This window comes from Pteropus alecto, unplaced genomic scaffold (genome assembly GCF_000325575.1).
Source record: "Pteropus alecto unplaced genomic scaffold, ASM32557v1 scaffold5, whole genome shotgun sequence".
In the NCBI taxonomy this organism is placed as follows: domain Eukaryota; kingdom Metazoa; phylum Chordata; class Mammalia; order Chiroptera; family Pteropodidae; genus Pteropus; species Pteropus alecto.
In genome coordinates this window covers 9,140,791-9,161,560 of record NW_006441953.1, presented here as the reverse complement: position 1 = coordinate 9,161,560, position 20,770 = coordinate 9,140,791, and the positions used below count along the sequence as shown (strand labels likewise).

General features: G+C 34.0%; 1 protein-coding gene and 1 pseudogene across 1 annotated transcript in view; one reads left to right on the top strand and one right to left on the bottom strand.

The window, feature by feature from the left end:
- Positions 1 to 20,770, top strand: part of WDR19 (WD repeat domain 19) — a 69,584-nt gene that overhangs the window by 15,683 nt on the left and 33,131 nt on the right. Inside the window, exons 7-17 of the mRNA XM_006918925.3 lie at positions 466 to 546; positions 1,925 to 2,037; positions 2,317 to 2,490; positions 4,937 to 5,007; positions 5,460 to 5,632; positions 5,725 to 5,839; positions 6,716 to 6,822; positions 7,529 to 7,651; positions 16,088 to 16,237; positions 19,936 to 20,083; positions 20,208 to 20,412. Of these exons, the coding sequence (XP_006918987.1) occupies positions 466 to 546; positions 1,925 to 2,037; positions 2,317 to 2,490; positions 4,937 to 5,007; positions 5,460 to 5,632; positions 5,725 to 5,839; positions 6,716 to 6,822; positions 7,529 to 7,651; positions 16,088 to 16,237; positions 19,936 to 20,083; positions 20,208 to 20,412 (1,460 nt within the window). The remainder of the gene's footprint in view (positions 1 to 465; positions 547 to 1,924; positions 2,038 to 2,316; positions 2,491 to 4,936; positions 5,008 to 5,459; positions 5,633 to 5,724; positions 5,840 to 6,715; positions 6,823 to 7,528; positions 7,652 to 16,087; positions 16,238 to 19,935; positions 20,084 to 20,207; positions 20,413 to 20,770) is intronic.
- On the bottom strand, positions 1,166 to 1,284 carry LOC112485547 (annotated as a pseudogene).

The following is a 20,770-nucleotide window of genomic DNA, read 5'->3' as shown; positions in this document are numbered from 1 at the left end:
AAGGCTTTGGATTTATCTTTGTCAAATACTGGAGGAGTTTGTAGATCACTCAAAGTATAAATTTGAACCTCAGACCATAAGGAGGATAGGAGGGAAATTCTTTAAAGCGAAAAGAAATTTTTTAGTTTTTTTCTTACCCAAAGTCAAATGGGCTTTCATATTGTCCCCTTTTACCAGCTGCTCCGGATAGCTGCAGCATCAGTTTCTACACACACTTTGATTTTCACTTTGATCTATGCTTATAGTCCCTGGACATTTTCCTTACCTTCTTTTAAGCTTAGCTATACTTTTAATGAGTTACGTGTTCTGTTTCATCTAGGATTTCTAAATGTTTGTAGCAGTGGGAATTTCAGGTTATTAGTCCAACATATAACAGAAATGAAAGCAAGGTACTTGTTCTATTAATATTCAGAGTAAATTTGAGGCTTGCATTTATTCATAGTGATAAAATTTTTATCCCTGCAGACATCAGTGAGATCAGAGCCTAGCAACATGCAGTTTTCCATGATAAAGACTGATGACCGAACCTCTACTGCTGAAAGCACAGTAAGAATTCTAAATCAAATTCATGCCCAAATTATTCTGATAATTTTGTAGAATATACTCTCTCCTTTCTGGGTAGCTCAGAATCTATAATGATGAATAAATTATGGTCTGTCATTTATTAAATCAATGTAGGCCTCAGTCCTTCAGGCCTAAAAGTTGTTTTTCTGCTGCTGGCTACTTGGTATCACAGCAAATGAGGACATCTTCCTGTTAGAGTTTTGTTGCTCTTCTCATTCTTATGGTAGCAAAAAGAGTTGGGGGGGGGGTACATTTGTAAACAGAATTATTGATTTCTATATGATTTTTTAATTTTTACTTTATCAGTTTTATTGACAAGAGCTCTGGAAATTGTAGTTTTTATATTTTTTAATACTTTAGATACATTTTTCCTGCCACATTTTAACATTTGGAAATTTAGATAATTTTTACAATCAATATGCATATATTTAAATGAAGTAATGTTTCTGTTTCTTAAAAAGCTATTATTAAAATGGTAATAACTTATAATTGATAGCATTTTATTTTATTTTACTTATTTTTTTAGGCAAGGCAACCCTTGTTTGATCTCACAGATTACAAGGTCCTTGTTAGCTTACAACCCCTTATTTTTTATTTTTTATGCCTACAGCACCTGGTCTTCCTAGGTGGTCTCCCATCCAATTACTAACCAGGCCTGACCCTGCTTAGCTTCTGAGATCAGATGGGATCGGGCTTGTTCAGGGTGATATGGTCATAGACTAGCATTTTAGAATCAAGAAAATTTATCAGTGTTTCTCTTTTTGCATATCTTCATCATCTTGAATAAGCCCAAATAAGTAATTTATTCTTTTCTCTCCTCAACACAATTATATCCTCCACTAAAAATTATGGTTAAGTATTGACTTGTGTGAGTAACAGAGGGACACTAGTGTAGCCACACTGACCAATGAAAAGTGAAGGTATAAAACGCCAAGCTAGAATATCCACTTGGGTGTGGACCTGTCATCCCAGATGTCTCAGAATCAGAATGACCACTTAGGATGGAAGACAGTATTCTAAATATGAATTCAGTTTTGATGGAACTATGTCAGACTTACAACCTTATATTGCACAGTACTCTAATGAGAGGTATAGAGAATTTAAAAAAATTATTCTACCTAGCTATTTTAGTCTACTTCAAAGGGAATATTGGATGTGTATAAAGCAAAGGATTCTTCCTAGACACTATATCAGTAAAATGTATTTTTTTTAGTTAGTCACATTGTTCTCTTACTAATAATTATAACATTTAACATATCTAAATTTGATTTATTGTTTTCATAAATCAGGTTCGGCTATTAAAATTGGTCTTTTCGTGAAGTACTGAGTAATTCATTTCACTCCTAATCTTTACTGGCAGATAAGTGTGGTGGTTGGCAAGAAAACTTTGTTTCTCTTTAATCTGAATGAACCAGATAGCCCAATCAATCTGGAATTTCAGCAGCGCTATGGCAGTATTGTCTGCTATAATTGGTATGTACAAAAGCTCATTACAGAAAGATATCCTTGTATTTTTTTTTTTTTACAAATTATATTTAACTTTTGCCTGTAGCATTTTCACTTCCATATATAACATTTTCTGGATTATAGACTGTGATTTAGTATGTGAAACTACCTAACATATTGTCTGACACATAGGCCCTTGAGAAATTATATTCTCTAATTTTTTAGTTTTAAAGTACTTGCTTATTTACTGTATTGCCAATGATAGTTAACCTCCCTTTTACTGTTTTATTGCCTTTGTTGCTATAGGTATGGTGATGGCTACATCATGATTGGTTTTTCACGTGGAATTTTTGTGGTCATTTCCACTTATATTCGAGAGATTGGTCAAGAGATATTCCAAGCTCGTAACCATAAAGACAGCCTAACCAGTATTGCGGTATCACAGACCCTTAACAAAGCTGCTACATGTGGTGATAACTGGTAAGTATATTCACAAATTTCTAGGAAAGCTTATAGGAGGAATATTCAAGAGATTCAGCATGACTTTGATAGCTAATATAAATCTGTCAACCATATTTCTTGTACTCTTAGAGCATGTTTGCAGTTGAAAATGACTCCATTACTTCTCCCTTTAACACTCAAGGCAAAACCTAAAATACTAAATGTATATTAAATACAAAACTTAAAATTCAATATGCTTGAAAATCAATCTTAAAATGGATAGTTCCAGGTAACATGGAGTAAGCACATGCCACCCTGTCTTTCTCACTGAATACAGCCATAAAACCTGGAATGAATGCATGGAACATCTATTTCAGGACTCTGAAAGGTAAATAGTAGCAAGAAGATTGATGAAGAAAACCAGAATGTGAAGTACAACGGAACCAGCGCTGAGTCTTCCATTTGTCTTTCAGTCTCAAGACTCAAAGCAGCCTGAAATCTGGAAGTAGGCACCCAAGCATAGACAGAGGAGCTGACAGAAGCCCTCTAATTCTGGCTCACGTCTCAGGAAAGAGAACTACTAACACTCAGAGAGAGGTGGAGAAATACCCCAGTTTTTTCTTTTTCTTTGTTCTCTCATGTCCCAGCTACCAAGCAATCTCACCATGGCAGTGGCAGCAACAGCAACGGTGGTAAGGACCCACAGGCATCTAAAATGCTGATGGAGGATAACCTTCTCAAGTTAGCCTTCTCAAGTGCCAGTAAGGCAAGGCAAACAGCGTTGTTTATTTTTCTCTCTGTCCTCCAACTAATTGGCTGCAGGTGCAAGTGCTGTTGTGGAAAGTACAAGGCGGAGCAGGGTGACTATGAACTCCAGCCTCTCCAGCTGGAGGACCAAAAAGAGGAGCCCTAGGAAACTAGAAAATACCAGGAAGCTCCCAGAGAGGGAGGAGTTCTGGAAAATAACCCTGTAAAGATACTTATGAACTTCCAGGTTCACTTTTGAGCTGTGAACATATATCTCATTCTAAACGCACACCAAAGACTTTGAGAACTGAACTAAGAAATAGATCATAGCCCATGTCCTATACTGGCCACTGAGTGGGCCATGTGGGGACATATCCAAATACCACTGCAAAGGTTTCGAAAGTAAAACTGACATTGAAACCATAACCCACAGGAGGCTGGTTGAAACCTCTGGCCTGAACCCAACTGGATTGTCTGCTTAAAAAAAAAAAGAGATTTAAACAAGATGCTGACTCTCATAATATTCAAAATGTCCAGAATATAACCCTAAATTACTGACATGAAGAATGAGGAAAATATCAAATTTCTTTGGAAAAGACAAAAGAAACCAATGCCAAGATGATGATGATAACAGCTATTATAAAAATGCTTTAAGAGGTAAGGGCTAGTATTCTCAAAACAAATGGAGACAGTGTCTCAGAAAAGAAATAGGACCTATAAAGAAGAACCAGATTGAAACTGAAAAATATGAGAATTGAAAAATATAATTAAGAACTGAAAAATATAATTAATGCAATGTATTTAATAGCAGAATGGCAATCACAGAGTAGAGGGTGAACTTGAAGATAGATCAATAGAAATACCTAATCTGAACACAGAAAAAACAGATTGAAAAAAAAATTAACAGCCTCAGAGGCCTGTGTAACAATACCAAAAGGTCTAACATTTGTGTTGTAAAAGTCAAATGATGGCTAGAAAGGTCTCATATTTGGCAAAAGACATAATCTATATATTATAGAAGTTCAGTAAATTCCCAAAAAGATAAATCCAAAGAAATCTAGTCCCAGGTACATCATAAAGAAGCTGCTAAAAACTAAAGACAAGGAAAAAATCTTGAAAGTGGCCATAGAACAACATTTTGAATGACAGTAAATTTCTCACCATAAACCACAGAAACCAGAAGGAATTGTCATACACAACATTCTTAAACTGCTGAAAGAAAAGAACTGTCCACTGAGATTCTATATCCACGGAAAATATCCATCAGTAATGAAGGGGAAATAAAAACATTCTCAGATGAAGGAAAGCGAAGAGAATTCGTTGCTAGCAGACCTGCTCTGAAAGAATTCCCAAAGGAAGTTCTTTAGATAGAAGAGAACATATGACAGAAGGAATTTGAGTCATCAAGAATGAAGGAAGAGCATCAGAAATGGTAGATAGCTGAGTAAATGTAACAGGCTATGTTTTGTTTTGATCTTTAACATATATGTCGCTACGGAAAGCAAAAATTATAATATTGTCTGACAGTGTATTCACTGCATGAAGATGCAATATATAAGACAATTTCAACATAAAAGGGAGAAAGTAAAGTTCTTATATGTGATAAGATTTCTACATTCTTCTAGAAGTGGTCTCAATATCAATTATGAATAGATTGAGAAATATGTGCAATAATTGTTCGTGAACAAAAACAATTTTACTTAGAGCTCATATTTAAATTTTTATTTTTATTTTTCAGCATAAAAATCCATGACTTAGCAGAATTAAAAGACATGTATGCTATAATCAACCTGGATGATGAAAATAAAGGTATTGACTTTTCTGAAGCAGATTGACATTTTATCATTCCAATTACAGAGAATTACGTGCTTATTGTATGCTTTGCATTCATTGTAGAAGGAATAAAATTAACATCCGTCACTATAGTTTTCTAAAATAGCCTTTTTATTTTAGTAATTTTATGGAGTTATACTCCTTGACTAGAAGGATATAAGCCCACTTTGATCTAAAGATTTATAGTGGATTTTATCCTAATTTCAATTGTAAAATCTAAATTCTTATATAATTTCCCTTTGAGAATGGGGATTAGTGCTCATGTTCATATGCCAGTCCATGGTGAATTTCCTGAAGACTATTTAAACTATTAAAGAAAACATTTGAAGATTTTTATGCCTCTGATAGCTTAAGTGAAAATATTTGCTTGTTTGCCTGCATTAATATATTCGTTTTTGAATAATCCTTTATTTTGTCATTTATTTCAGGATTGGGCACCTTGTCCTGGACAGATGATGGGCAGTTGCTGGCACTGTCTACCCAAAGAGGCTCACTCCACGTGTTCCTGACCAAGCTTCCCATACTTGGAGATGCCTGCAGCACAAAGATTGCATATCTCACCTCCCTCCTCGAAGTCACCGTAGCCAACCCTGTTGAAGGAGTATGAAAATGGTGTTATTTTAATTTTATTTATTAGTAAAATCAAAACAGTTTTAGCAGTTGACTTACAACTGTTACTTTTCTATATTATAGGAAGTACCGATTACAGTTTCTGTAGACGTGGAACCCAACTTCGTAGCCGTTGGACTCTATCATCTGGCTGTGGGAATGAATAATCGAGCTTGGTTCTATGTCCTCGGAGAGAATGGCAAGTCTAGCTGTTGTTTTCTTATCTAGTGTATAATTTCTGATCTATTTGGGAAGCGTTCAAAGTTTCTCTAGAGACAAAGTCTTTTTCACTCTTTTCTTCAGACATGTCTTTCTTAATTTAAAAGGTTTTGTGACTCCTCAAAAACTTTGCATAAATTTTGGAAAGCTTTTATTTTTTATGTTTGTTGTAAAGACAGCTTGGTCCAGAGGGCAGAGTATGACCTTTAGAATTAGGCCCTGGATTCAGATTCCTTTCCGCCTCTTTTAGTTGGATGACAGTAGACAAATTTTTATCCCTTTGAGCCTTGGGTTACTCATCTGGAAAATGAGGATTCTTCTAGTAAGGGATCACATGGAAAATTAGAATGTGTGATTTGCCTTTGCACAATGACATTCTTAGGCACTCCTTGGTCTGGTACTTACTTAATCTCCCGAGTTTATTGTTTGAGTAATGACCATTAGCATCTGAAAGGAGCCTTGCTTTTTTTTTCTTCTTCTCCCCCTTCCCCTATCATCCCCCATTATCCCCCACTGGAGGTCATATCTATCTATGAGGAATAGAGCAAGCCTGAGAATTATCCTCAGGTAGAGTACATACGCCATTAAGCTTATTGTCACTAAGGTTTAATTTTTGGTTGTTTTGCTTGTGATTTTACTTTCTGTTACTTTATTTAATATGGACCATTATTCCATTCAGGAATTCCTGAAGACAGATTTATAACAACTAAGATTTTCTTCAGAACGACTAAAATAAAAATTTTAGGTTCAATATATCCTTGTAAAAGCACACATTAAAAATTATTTTCAAATCTTTGTATAAGGTAGTTTTATTTATATTTTAATGTGTTGTTTGATTTTTTAAAAATTGCTACAGGTGTTAAAAAATTGAAAGATGTGGAGTATCTGGGGACAGTGGCCAGTGTTTGCCTTCATTCTGACTACGCTGCTGCACTTTTTGAAGGCAAAGTCCAGTTACATTTGGTAAGTATAATTTTGGTGTCCTGGAGGACTGCTCAGTTAAATGATAATGATGAACAGACTATTGTCTTGTTATCAAGAACTTTGGTCAGGAAGTGACCATGTATAGACTAGCTAGAAAGCCAGATGTGGATAAAGGATTAACAAAACTCTACCTTTCTGTGTCAGATGTTCAGTTAACTTTCTAGCTCTGTTCCCAAGAAACCTAGCAGGTAGTTTATCAGCTATGCTACTTGCAACATTGCATATGGTAAAAATGACTATGTTGGTAAACTGCATCTAGAAATTATAAATGAACTATAAAATCTGGTGGAAACACCATACATCTGTGCTTCCTGGAATGCATTGCCTCCTATATTTGGGCATGTCGCTTGTAGAGATCTTCGAAACTATGCCTCTTGAGTTGTTCAAGAGATATTGGCCCCAGAATATGGGGCTTCTAAACCAGGACATCTCCCCACCTGTCTCTTGGCTCTTCGATTCTGGGAAGCCAAAGGGATCAGCTATTGGATGATGTCAGAGACTTCCCACTGAAGAGTAATGCCTAATGCTGCTCTGCTGGCAAGCCTGATACCTTCCTGAGTAAACTGGCCTGTGGTGGGCTGGTGAGTCTGAATGTCTAGTTGAACTTAAGTAAAACACCTTCTCCTAGTTGTTGCAGACCAGGTTTACTCAAAATGATGAGCCACTGTTATTCTTTATGTTTTAGATAGAAAGTGAAATCTTGGATGCTCAGGAAGAACGTGAGACTCGACTCTTCCCAGCAGTGGATGATAAGTGCCGTATTTTATGTCATGCCTTAACTGGTGATTTCCTCATCTATGGTACAGATGTATGTATTGTCCTCTTTAATAGAAAACATAGAACGATTTCTAATTCGTACTTCGTAATATATTTATATTATATATACATAAGTATAAATGTATAATATAAACACACATTATATATTTTATGTATAGTTATAACAATATAAACATATAAATACATACTTATGTAGAACACATAGGTGGCATGATTTACTAGTTATTGAGTGCTTTTGTGATTATAAGCAATTTTGAGGGCATAGCAAAAAAAGGTAAGCTTTGGAGTCTAGAAAATCTGGGCTCAAATACCAGTTATTTTACTTGCTAGCTGCTGCTTAACCCCTTGAAGCCTCATTTTCTTTATCTAGATGCTTTAGGGATTTGATGATGAATATAAGATACCTTATTCAACTCTAGATCTCTACTGTGTACATTTAGTAGGAATTTAATATTAAGATTAATAGACTATTGAGAATCCCGCTTCAATCTTTTGGTCTTTTGAACAACCATACCTCTAAATATTATATTAGCCATATGGACATAAAGCATAGTTACAGTAACAGCATTTTATATTTGTAAAAAGTTATCAAAGATTTTTCAAAGCATATCATACCTGTTTTTTTGTTCAGTCTCTAAAAGAATTCCATAGAGTTGGTAGAAAAGTTGTTTTTCACATTAGAAAAACAATTATTCACTGTCTCAAAGGTTCCATTTTCTCACGTTAAATTGTTTTTTAAAAAGCATGTTTTAAAGCATGCTTATTGCCATCAGAGAGACTTTATAAATTGAAGTTTCACTTAAAATAATCAGTCTTTGTGTTAATATATACCAGTAGGGTAGGTCTCATGTATTAGGTAGAGTAGTGAGTGATATGGTAAATTTGTGTGACATGTAACAGTTTATAAGCCTGATCTCATTTATCTCTGGGAAGTTTTAGAGATAAGGACACTGAAGATTGAAAGGTTAATAAGTTGGTAGCAGAGGTGGAACTTGAACAAGCAAGATTTCCTGATGGAAAATCTACTTTTTCCACTGTGCCACATGGCATTTTGAAGTAAGGACTCAAAGTGTAGTAGCCTGCCAGTAAAATAGCACTTATCTCTGTTGCATTCTGTTTTTTAAATTGAGTTATTATTTACATATTGGTTTTAGCTATACAGCATAATGAATTGATATTTGTATTTACTGTGCAACGATAACAGTAAGTCTAGTTGACAACCATCACCATAGATAGTTATAACATTTTTTTCTTGTGACATATCTCATTCTTGAGTGATTCTGAAAATAACTATTTTTTAGCAGCTTTATTGAAGTATAATTTATTACAATAAACTGCACTGTTTAACGTTTATAATTTGTTAAGTTTTGATATATGTATACACTGGTGAAACACCGTGAACTCAGTCAAAATAGTGAACATATTAATCACCTCAAAAAGTTTTACCCGTGCTCCTTTATGACTCCTCTTCCCCATCCCTCCCCCACTGAGTGCCTTCCGTCACTATAAATGAGTTTGTACTTTCTAGAGTTTTATGTAAATGGAATCATGTCTGGCTTTAGTATGTTTTGAGATTCATCCATATTGTTTTGTGTCAATATTCATTCCTTTTTCTTGCTGAGTAGTATTTTATCATATGCATATATTATAATTTGCTTATCCATGAACCTGTGGTGGATATTGGGGTTGTTTCCAGTTTGGGCTATTTACAAATAAAGCTGTGATAATGATTTGTGTTCAAGCCTTAGTATGGACATGTGATTTTTTTTCCTCTTGGATAAATACCTAGAAGTGGAATGGCTGCATCATATGACATGTATGTTTAACTTTTTAAGAAATTCACAAACTGTTCTCTAAATTGGCTATACCATTTTACATCCCCATCAACAATGTATATGTTCCAATTTCTCTACATCTTCACAAACACTTGATATGGTTAATCTTTTTTAATTTTAGCCATTCTAATAAGTATGTAGTGATACCTCATTATGATTTTATTTTGCATTTCAGTAATGGACTAATGATGTAGAGCATCTTTTCATATGCTTATTTGGTATTTGTACATCTTTGGTGAAATGTCTGTTCAACTTTTGATAATTTCTTAATTGGGCTGTTTGTTTTCTTATTACTGACTTTTCAGAGTTCTTTATATATTCTATATTCAAGTCTTTTATCATATGTATGCTCTGCAGGTATTTTCTCCCAGTGTGTGAATGGTCTTTTAATTCTCTTAACGGTATTTTTCAGAGAGAAACTTTTTAATTTTGATGAAGTCTAATTTATCAATTTATTCTTTATAGGTTGTGCTTTTGGTGCTATATCTAAGAAATCTTTGCCTAAGCCAAGATCACAAAGTTTTTCTCCTATCTTTTCTTCTAGAAACTTTAAAGTTTTATGTTTTACATTTAAGTCTGTGATTCATTTTGAGTTAATTTTTGTTTATACTTTGAGGTACGGATCAAAGTTCATATTTTGCATATAGTTAGCCAATTGTTCCAGCACCATTTGTTGAAAAGACTGTCTTTCTTCCACTGAATTTGCTTTTGTACTTTTGTCAAAAATCAATTGTCCATAAATATGTAGGTCTTTTTCTGGACTTGGTTTATTCCATTGACTTATTTCTCTGTCTTTACACCTATATCACAAAGGTGTTTTGGCTGTTCTCAGTCCTTTGTGTTCCTATATGAATTTTACAAAAAGCTTGCTGGGATTTTTATTGGGATCTTGTTGAACTTACAGATAGATCAATTGCTGTCTTAACAATACTGAGTTTTCCCACCCATGAACAAGATATATGTCTCCATTTGTTTAGATTTAAAAAAATTTCTCTTAGCAATGTTTTAGAGTTTTCTGTGTACAGGTCTTTTACATCTTCTGTCAGATTTATACCTAAGTATTTCATATTTTTTATACTATTGTGCATGGTATTGCTTCTTTATTTTAATATCTGGTTATTCATTTCTAAAATAGAGAAATACAACTGATTTTTTTTTTATATTAATCTTGTATACCGTAACCTGGCTAACCTCACTAGCTTTAGTAGTTTTTTTGTAGGTTCCATTGAATATTCTATATAGATGATCATGCCATATGTGAAAAAAGATAGCTTAACTTATTCCTTTCCAAGTTGCCTTTTATTCCAATACCTTGTTGACAGGAGTGGTGAGACAGGATATCTGTCTTGTTCTCAGCGATTAAGTGTGCTGCTGTTAGCTGTAGATTTTTTACAAAAGCCTGTTATCAGGTTGAGGAAGTTCTATTTCTAGTTTGCTGAGAGTCTTTATGGATGTTAGATTTTATCAAATGCTTTTTCTCCATCTATTGAAATAATCACATAGGTTTTTCTTCTTTAGTTTGTTTATGATTTGTGAATTAATTGATTAACTTTCACATATTAAGCCAACCCTGTTTTTCTGGGATAAATACCGCTTGATCACATGTATTCTCCTTTTTATATATTGTTGAATTCATTAGCTTAAATTTTGATATAATCTTTGAACGTATGTTTATGAGGGATATTGATCTACTATATAATTTTTTTTTCTTATAATGCCTTTTTCTGGTTTTGGCATCAGGGTGATCCTGGCCTCATAAAATGACTTAGTCATCTTTAATTTTCTGGAAGAGTTCATTATAATTAGTATTTTTTCCCTTAAATGTTTGCTAGAATTCACCAGTGAAGCTTATCAAGTGGTCCAGCAGTTTCCTAAGCAGTGGTTAGTTTAGTGGTGCCTGCTAGGCTGACTTCATGTACTCCCGTAGGTTCGGCCAGTAAGGAGAAAACAAACCCAAATGGATATAGATGGCAAAGGCAAGATCAGCATGATAGTAGCACCGACATTCTTAGCCCCACAGGATGACACCAAACTAGAGGGGCCAGCTGCCCCTCTGGGTGATAGGTCACTCTATTGTGGAAGACCCAACTCTTAATACTCTGAAGGTATACCCTAAAGAAGGTGAATTGGACAGTCTCACTATCAGTAGGAGGGAAGTAGTTGAGGAACTGCCTCATGGAAGCCTTCCATAAGATCGTGGGTGAGAAATGAATGTGACAGCATTTCATCACTGCCTATGTTCCCATGTGTCTGGGAATATAACAGAGCATTCTGCCAAAACATGGGTCAGACTCCAACTGAGCCTTGCTTCTGTGGCCTCTGTGGAGACTGCAAGGTATCAAGGGTGCCATGATGGAGCAGTTCTCCTACAAAGCCATCTGAACCTGGAGTTTTCTTTATGGAAATTTTTTAAACAAATTTAATGGCTTTAATAAGTATCAGGCTATTCAGATTATCTGTTTTCTTCATGAGTAAGTTTTGGTAGTTTGTCTTTCAGGAAATTTGTCCATTCATCTAAGTTATCAAATGTATAGGCATAAAATTATTCATATTCTTTATTATTCTTTAATATTTGTAGACTCTATGGTAATGTCACCTATCTCATTCTTAATATCTTATTTCTAATTTGCTTTTTGTCTTTTTTCTTGATTGGTCTACCTAGAAGCTTTATCAATTTTGTTAATTTATTTCCAAGAACCAGCTTTTTTGTTTTATTGATTTTTCTCTATTGTTTTTGTTTTCTATTTCATTAATTTCTGCTCTGATCTTTATTTCCTTTCCCCTACTAATTTTGGCTTTAGTTTTTTTGTTTGTTTTTTTCCCCCTAGTTTCTTAAGATGGAAACTAAGTTCAATGAGTTGAGACCATTTTTTTCTAGTATATTCCCTTAGGCCTAGAAATGTCCCCCTAGATACTGCCTTAGCAGCATTGCACAAATTCTGATATGCTGTATTTCCATTTTTATTCAGTTTGAAATACTGTATAATTTCCCTTTTAATTTCTTCTTAGGCCTATGGATTATTTGGAAGTCTGGTGTTTAGTTTCCAAACATTTGAGGTTTTACAGAGATCTTTCTATTATTGACTTCTGATTTAATTCTGTTGTGGTCAGTGAACATATGTAGTATGACTTGAATTCATTTTTGAGACATTTTATAGTACAGCATATGATCTTTCTTGGTAACTGTTCTTTTGTACTTGGGCTATTCTAGAATGTTCATTTAGATCAAGTTGGTTGTTAATGTTCAAGACTTCTATATTCTTTCTAACCTGTTCTATCAATTATTGGGAAAGGGGTATCAAAAAACTCAGATTACAATTGTGCATATTTGTATTTCTCTTTGCAATTCTAACAGTTACTTGATTTACGTATATTAAAGCTGTTATTAGGTGCATACCCATTTAAGATTATATTCTCCTGATAAATTAGGCCTTTATCATTTGGAAATGACCCTTCTTATCCCTGGTAATAATCTTTGCTCTGAATCCTGGTTCGTCTGATATTAATATAACAATTCCAGTTTTCTAGAATGTTATCTTGGTATATCTTTTTCTATTCTTTTATTTTTAATGTGTTTGTGTCTTTATATTTAAAATATTTTTCTTGTAAGTAGCATATAATTGGATCTCACAATATGACAATCTGCCTGTTAATTGGGAGTGTTTAGACTTTTGAATTTAATGAGATTATCTGTGTTTAGGTTCATACTATCATCTTGCTATTTGTTTTCTGTTTGTCCCATCAATTCTTTGTACCTTTTTCCTCTTGTACCTTCTTTTGAATTGTGTATTTTGTATTTTGATTTTAACTCATTTGTTGACTTATTAGCCTCAACTGTTTGTTATTTTAGTGGTTGTTTTAGTTTTGTATTACACATCTTTAACTTATCACAGGCTACCTTCAAGTGATATTATACCATAAAATATTTTAACATATAGTGAAGAGTATATGTCCATTTATTAGAATAGTATATGCCTATATCTGCCCTCCTAACCTTAGTGCTATTGTTGTCATACATTTTACTTTTGCAGATGTTATAAACCTCTACAAAAGTAAAATGTTATAAACCTCTACAAAAGTAAAATTGGTCTTGGTTTGTTTAAACAATTATCTTTTAAAGAGATGTAAATAATAAAATATATCTTCTATATTTATCCATCTAGTTACCATTTTTGGTGCTATTCATTTTGTTGTGTAAATCCATAGCTCTATGTGGTATTATTTTCCTTCTGCTAAAAGGCTTTATTGTTGTTTGTAATACTGGGCTGCTAGTGATGAATTCTTTAGTTTTGTTTCTGAAAACATTATTTATTTCATCTTCGTTTTTCGAAAGGTATTTTTGCTAACCATAGAATTCCAGGTTGACAATTTTTTTGTTTCAGTATTTTAAAGGTATTGCTCCACTATCTTCTTGCTTGCATTATTACTGACAAGAAATCTGTCATTCTTATCTTTTTCCATTGAGTGTAGTATCTTTTTCCTCTGTCTGCTTTTAAGATTTTATCTTAATCACTGGTTTTGAGCAATTGGACTGTGATGTGTCTTCATGTAGGTTTCTTCACTTTTCTTGTGCTTGAGGTTGTTGAACCTCTTGAATCCAGGAGTTTGTGATTTTAATAAAATTTGGAACATAGTTATTATTTCTTGAAACATTTTTCCCCCCTTCCTTTGGTCCCAATTTCAGATCTTCCAATTATATGACTATTACTCCACTTTAGGTTATCCCATAGTTGATGCTTTTTAAGTTTTTTTTAGCTGTTACAAACAAGGCTTCTATAAACATTCATGTATAGGTTTTTCAGCGAATGTAAGTTTTTATTTCTCTGTAATGCCCAGGAGTAGATGGACACTTCACTTCCATTGTGATGGCTATAATAAAAAAGCCAGATAATTAGAAGTGTTGGTGAGGAGATACAGTAATCAGAACTCTTATACACGGCTGGTGGGAATGTAAAATGGTATAGCTGCTTGGGAAAACAGTCTGACAGTTCTTCAAAAGGTTAACCATAGAGTTACCATGTGACCCAGAGATTTCACTCCTAGATATACCCAAGAAAGATGGAAATATATGTCCACAGAAAAACTTGTACACCAGTCTTTATAGCAACATTATAATAGCCAAAAGTGGAAACAACTCAAATGTTCATCAACTAATGAATGAATAAACAACAAATGGTATATTATGGAATATTATTTGGCATAAAAAAGAATATACCAACATATCAACATATATTGCAATATAGATTTGCATTGAAAACATATGTTAAGTAAAAAAAATCACAAAAGACCACATATTGTATGATTTTATTTATATGAAATGTCTAGCATAGGCAAATCTGTAGAGAAAGATTTTTTTTTTTTTTTTGCTTTATATATGGTTTTTGTTTTGTTTTTTATTTTTCAATTACAGTTGACATACAACATTATATTAGTTTCAGGTATACAACAGTGATTAGACATTTATATAACTTATTAAATGATCACCACGATAAGTCTAGTACCTACCTGACATCAAATATAGTTATTACAATATTATCGACTATATTCTCTATGCTGTACTGCCTAAATGGGATCTCTTTTTGAGGTGATGAAATGTTTTAAAATTGATTGTGATCAAGTGTACAACTCTGTGAATACATTAACATCCAAGAGTTGTACATTTTAAGTAGTTGAATTATGTAGTATGTGAGTTATATCTCAATAGGTTATTGTTAAAAAATAAAAGTGCCGGCATCTTAAAAACAGGAAAAAGAATGAGTTAGATATATCCGTGTGAGTCTTTTCTGGCTTTTCTATTCCAATGATCTATGTGTTTCTCCTTTCAGCAATAATACAATCTTGATTACTGTAGCTAAAAACAGTCTTGAAATTGAAAAGACTAATTTTCCCACTTTTTTTCTAAATTGTTTTAGCTATTTTAGTTCCTTTGCCATTCCATATAAATTTTAGAATGATCTTTTTTTGTTTCAACAAAAGATCTTGAGATTTTTATTGTAACTATATTAAACTCATGTATCAGTTGGGAGAGAATTAACATGTTTACTGTTAATGGTCAATGTATGAACACAGTATACCTTTTCATTTATTTAGATCTTTGATTCTTTCATCAGTGTTTTATAGTTTTCAGCATGCAAGCCTCATGCATGTTTTGTTAAATTTACACCCAAGTATTTCATTTTTTCAATGATTGTAAATGGCATTATATTTTTAAATTTTGATATCTACATATTCTTTGCTAATATGTAGAAATACAATTGTATCGTGTGTTTTTTGATTCTTTTTAACTTAAATTAATTTTAGAATTTGACTATTAATAGTAAAACTATTTAAAATAACATGATTTAAAAGTTAAGCAATAAGGGTATTTCCTGCAATTGGAAAATTTGAAAATCAATTAGGCTTTAATATCATGAAGAATATTAGAATTAATAGGCTGTTGAATCACATGTACATTCTTATTTTTCTTATTTTCTTGGGTCTCTACCTTGCACATATGATAAATATTATTCTTAGATTCTTCATCAAAAACATAACATTTTTTTTTCCTCAAATTAGTAAGTATGTTTAACATAAATGCTGAAAGTAAGTATTTTTTTGACAACCTTTTATATTTCTATGTGGATTTTTTTTAGACTGGTGTCATTAAGTATTTCTACATTGAAGACTGGCAGTTCGTTAATGATTATCGACATCCTGTCAGTGTGAAGAAGATTTTTCCTGACCCAAATGGGACCAGATTAGTTTTCATTGATGAAAAAAGTGATGGATTTGTCTACTGTCCTGTAAGTCTAGAAAAGTTGTTAAATGCTTGTTTTTAAAAAATGTAACTTATGAAGAAAAGTACTTTTAAAATATATTTTATATATAAAATAATTTTCTCATAAACAGAGCCAAGGATTATAGTACTTTGTTATCATGTTTATGATTTCATGTTTGTGATCCATGAGTATTTACATTAAGAAAACTCCATTACTCAGTAATTTTTCAGCCCAGAGAGATTTTTTTAGGGGAGAAACAGTTATTCTGTATCACTTTTAACCTTATTTACTGATAATATTACAGTATATTGTAATGCACAGGGCTTAGTCAATAAGCTGCAGAAGGCTGGGGCTCTCCTCCGTCCTTTCTGCCCACCGCAGCTGATTTCCCTCTTCCCTTAAAAGGATTTTTGTATTAGATGATTAAGTACAGATTGATCCATTTTTAGAGTCAAGTACTCTTATTTTGACACATCCTTAACTTTTTTGAAAATAGAATTAGGAAAAGGAAATGCGTTTTTACATCATTTACTATACTGGGCATTTTCACTTATATTTTTATATTCAGTTAATAATTTCGTATGTTCTTGGTCATATTTCACACAGCCTACTGCTGCTCTTGGACTCGTCCTTGACTGTTCCCCAGGTATCTGTGCTTCACCTTAGAGACAACAGCTTTCCCCTCATTGTGTACTTTCCGAGATACCAAGGCATCCTGTCTTCTGTTTCTCTCCTTCTCTCTCTCTTCGTTTCCTTTCTTTTCCCTTCATTTTTCTTTTCTTTCTTTTTTTCTGACAAATATAACAGGTGTCCACAAAAGTGACTGGGTTGTTTATGCAAAATTTCTCTTGTGCTAGTTCTCAATCCATTTCTCTCCCAATCACAAAACAAATGAGGAAGAATCACCTAAATATAAAGAAAACCCTGAGTTCCCTCTACTTAAGGAAACTCAATCATGTACAGAGCTACCTTGCTCTGTTGGAGGTAAATCTGGTATCTGACAGGAGTCAGCACTGGGGTCTGACTGTTAGGGACAGGGCAAAGAGGAAGACCTGCCCAACAAGGCACTGTCATTTTCTTTCTCCTTTTCGTTCTTTCCCTGATAATTTCTGTTAGAGGCCAGCAGACCGTTCTCATGGAGTTGGGATGAGTTTTCCAAACATGTTATCAAGCACAGGGTGGCTAGTTAGTGGGCATTAGCTAAAGCCTTGCCCTCTCTACCTCTCTACCACCTTTAAACCCCTCAAGACCCAGAATCGTCTCACTTGTTGCTGCTCATCCCCACTCACTATTCCAAATCTGACCTGTAACTCAGGTGTTGAGAAGAAACACCCTGGTAAAACCAAGTCCACACAAAAGAATGACTCCATGAGAGCATAGGCTCTCTTAACCCAAGCAGGGATGGGTGTTTGCTTTTACCAAAATAAGATCTCATTGGTAGGTTAGAATTTTAGGGGATTGGGCAAGACATCAGAGGGTGCCCACAGGAATAATTCCCTCTTTAAAGTAATTCTGAGTCTTTTCTATGAGTGAGATCCGCTTGGCAAGAGGGGGAAGGGGGGCTCGGGGTGCAGAGCCTTCCCTGCAGCCTCAGACGTGGGAGGGGGCTGTGCTAAGACCCTCGGGCTCCTGACCAGAGTGCCGGGCCTTTGATTTTAACCCCACCCTGTTATAGTGTGCACCTATAGCAGCTTAATTTTCCACTCAATTTCAAAAAATTTGAGAGAAACATTGCTCCTATCATGTACACATATGAAAATATATAGCTATTCAGACAACAGTTATTCCTCTTTAAAATTCTTATATTTACTTGCAATTTTTCTTCATATGTATATTTATTCAGCCTATTTTTCCTCACTATACGGATATTGAAGAAGTGATTCATATACATTAGAATTGAGAGAAATGACTTTTTTCTTACATATGCTCTAATAAAACAACCTATATGCCCAATCACTCCCTGTATGCCCATAAAAGATGACTTGTACTTGTTCTAGAAAGTTCATAAACATGTTGTCCTTGAGGGAGGCAGTACAGCGTAGTAGTTAAGAGCATGGATTTTGAAGACAGACAGACCTGGATTTAAGATTCATAATAATAACTCATGTTTTTGTGCTGAGTCATATTTATGTATATCAGGGATCTCTTTTAACCCTTACAGCTGCCCCAATAATAAATACTCATATCATTGCCATTTTATAGGTGAAGAAACTAAGGCATAGAAAAGATAAGTAACTTGTCCAAGGTCATACAGCCATCAAATGGCAGCAGCTGTTCGAGCCCAGGGTCGCCTCCTCCAGGGCTCTCACTTTGTTTGGAGTCCCAGTTACCGTATCTATAAAATGAATTCAGTTCTAGCACCTACTTTTCAGGTTGTAGTATAAAAAATTAAATGGATGATGCATATAAAGCTTTTAGTACAGTGTCTGCCACATAATAAGCAATGCTTTAAAAAAAATTCTGCCATCAGTCTCCTGGCAGTGGTGTGGTCACATTCATAAACTGACAGTATAACAGGGTGGTCAGAAGGACAGGCTGTGCAGCCACATTGTCTGGGTTCAAATCCTGGCTCTTCAAATCATTAGCTTTGTGACTGGGCAAATTTCTCTGTGCCTCAGTTTCTTCATCTGCAAATGGGCATAATAATAGTACCTGTCTTATAGAGTGTGAGGTTAGAATTAAATGGAGTTACATATGTAAGTAATTCATACAGTACTTGGTAAGCAGCACTATCCAAGAGAGATATAATTTGAAGCACATATATAATTTTTAATTTTCTAGCCATATTTTTTTAAAGGGTAAAAAGAAACAGATGAAATTAAAAATATATTTATTTTAACCCAATCTTATCCTTTTAGTATGTATTCTATATAAAGAATTATTAATGAGATGCTTTACACTCTTTTTTGATACTAAACTTGATATTCAATGTGTAGTTTACACTTGTACACATCTTAGTGTGGGCTGGACACATTTCAATGCTCAGTATCCACGTGTGGATAGTAAATAGTGACTACTGTACTGGACAGCACAGCTCTGTAGTATTAGATATTACCTGCAGGAATTTTATATTTCATTCTTATTTTTAGAGGAAGATAGACTAGGGAGAAAGCAGGTATTTCTCAGCTCCACATTCAGAATATATAGAAGCCTATCTGCCTGAGTTCACAGGAATATGTGGATCGATTTTTTGAACAGCTTCTATTACTGTTTAACAGTAATATTTTTTGTTTTATGTTTGTTAGAATGGATTGTAGAGAAGTTTTTGAAATAAAACATACCAGTGGAATTTATTTAAATTTCAAATTATGTATCAGTTAATTTCTATTTCTCCTCTAGTTGGAGCATGTCTATGCCCGGTATTATGGAAAAATTTCTAAACACAAGTGTTCACAGTTTGTAAGTTTCTGTCATCTTGAGCAGCTTCAGCTTTTCTTTTTTTCCTTAACCTGAAGCTTTGTGTCCAGGCTTATAGTTTTTCCTGCAGATTCACCAAATTTTAGATAAAACCCTTGATTTGCCATGTAACTAGTTTTTTGTTTTTGATTTTGCTTTTTTTTCCAAGCCGGGCCTACTGTAGGAATGGGAAAAGAATTTTCCTTCCTGTTATGGTTGCAGCATTGTTGGGTTGATAGGCTATGCCAGCTAAAAGGCTCCTACCATGGCAAATGATAATGATTTATGTACAGACTCAGGGCGAATCTATAAATCCTATTTTGTAGGTTAATGATGCTACCTATGAGATTCCAGATTTTTCACCAACCATTAAAGGTGTTCTTTGGGAAAACTGGCCAATGGATAAAGGTGTATTTATTGCTTACGATGATGATAAGGTGTATACTTATGTCTTTCACAAGGACACTATACAAGGTACTTAATCACTTTTTTGTACATTTGTTGATAAATTTCCATTGCGATGAAATTAAAAAATTCTTTTCTGACATTTGTGCCAAGTATTAGCTGTCAGCATTACAATGTCTGTTTTATAATATAGGATCCAAGGTCATTTTGGCTGGTGGCACCAAAGTTCCCTTCTCTCACAAACCTTTGCTGTTATATAACGGAGAGCTGACCTGCCAGACACAGAGTGGAAAAGTAAACAACATCTTCCTTGGCACTCACAGCTTCCTCGACAATTTAAAAGATGTGGCGCCTAATGAACTGAGGCAAATGCTGACACAGACTTTAATGCTAAAAAGGTAGAGTTTTAAACACTTCTTATGGAGCTTTCTTGCTTTTGTGATTTTAAAGGTCAACTCCTATGAAAATAGATGGAGATAATAGTATTTACCTTGCTTAGTTCACAGGATTATTGTGAGATTCAGATAAGGAAATGGATATGAGAATGTGTATAAATTCTTGAAGAAGTCATGGTGTAATATCGGTGCTTTATTCCAAGCAAAGCCCCTTCAAAACAAAAAGGTTTCTAATCACCCAAATAGTGCAGTTATTGTGAAATTCTAATAAACCCAATTATTTCAACAATATCTTAATTTTATCGTAATAAAGTTTGATTTTGCCTCGTTTGAGACTTCCTCTTCCTGCTTTCCTCTTTCC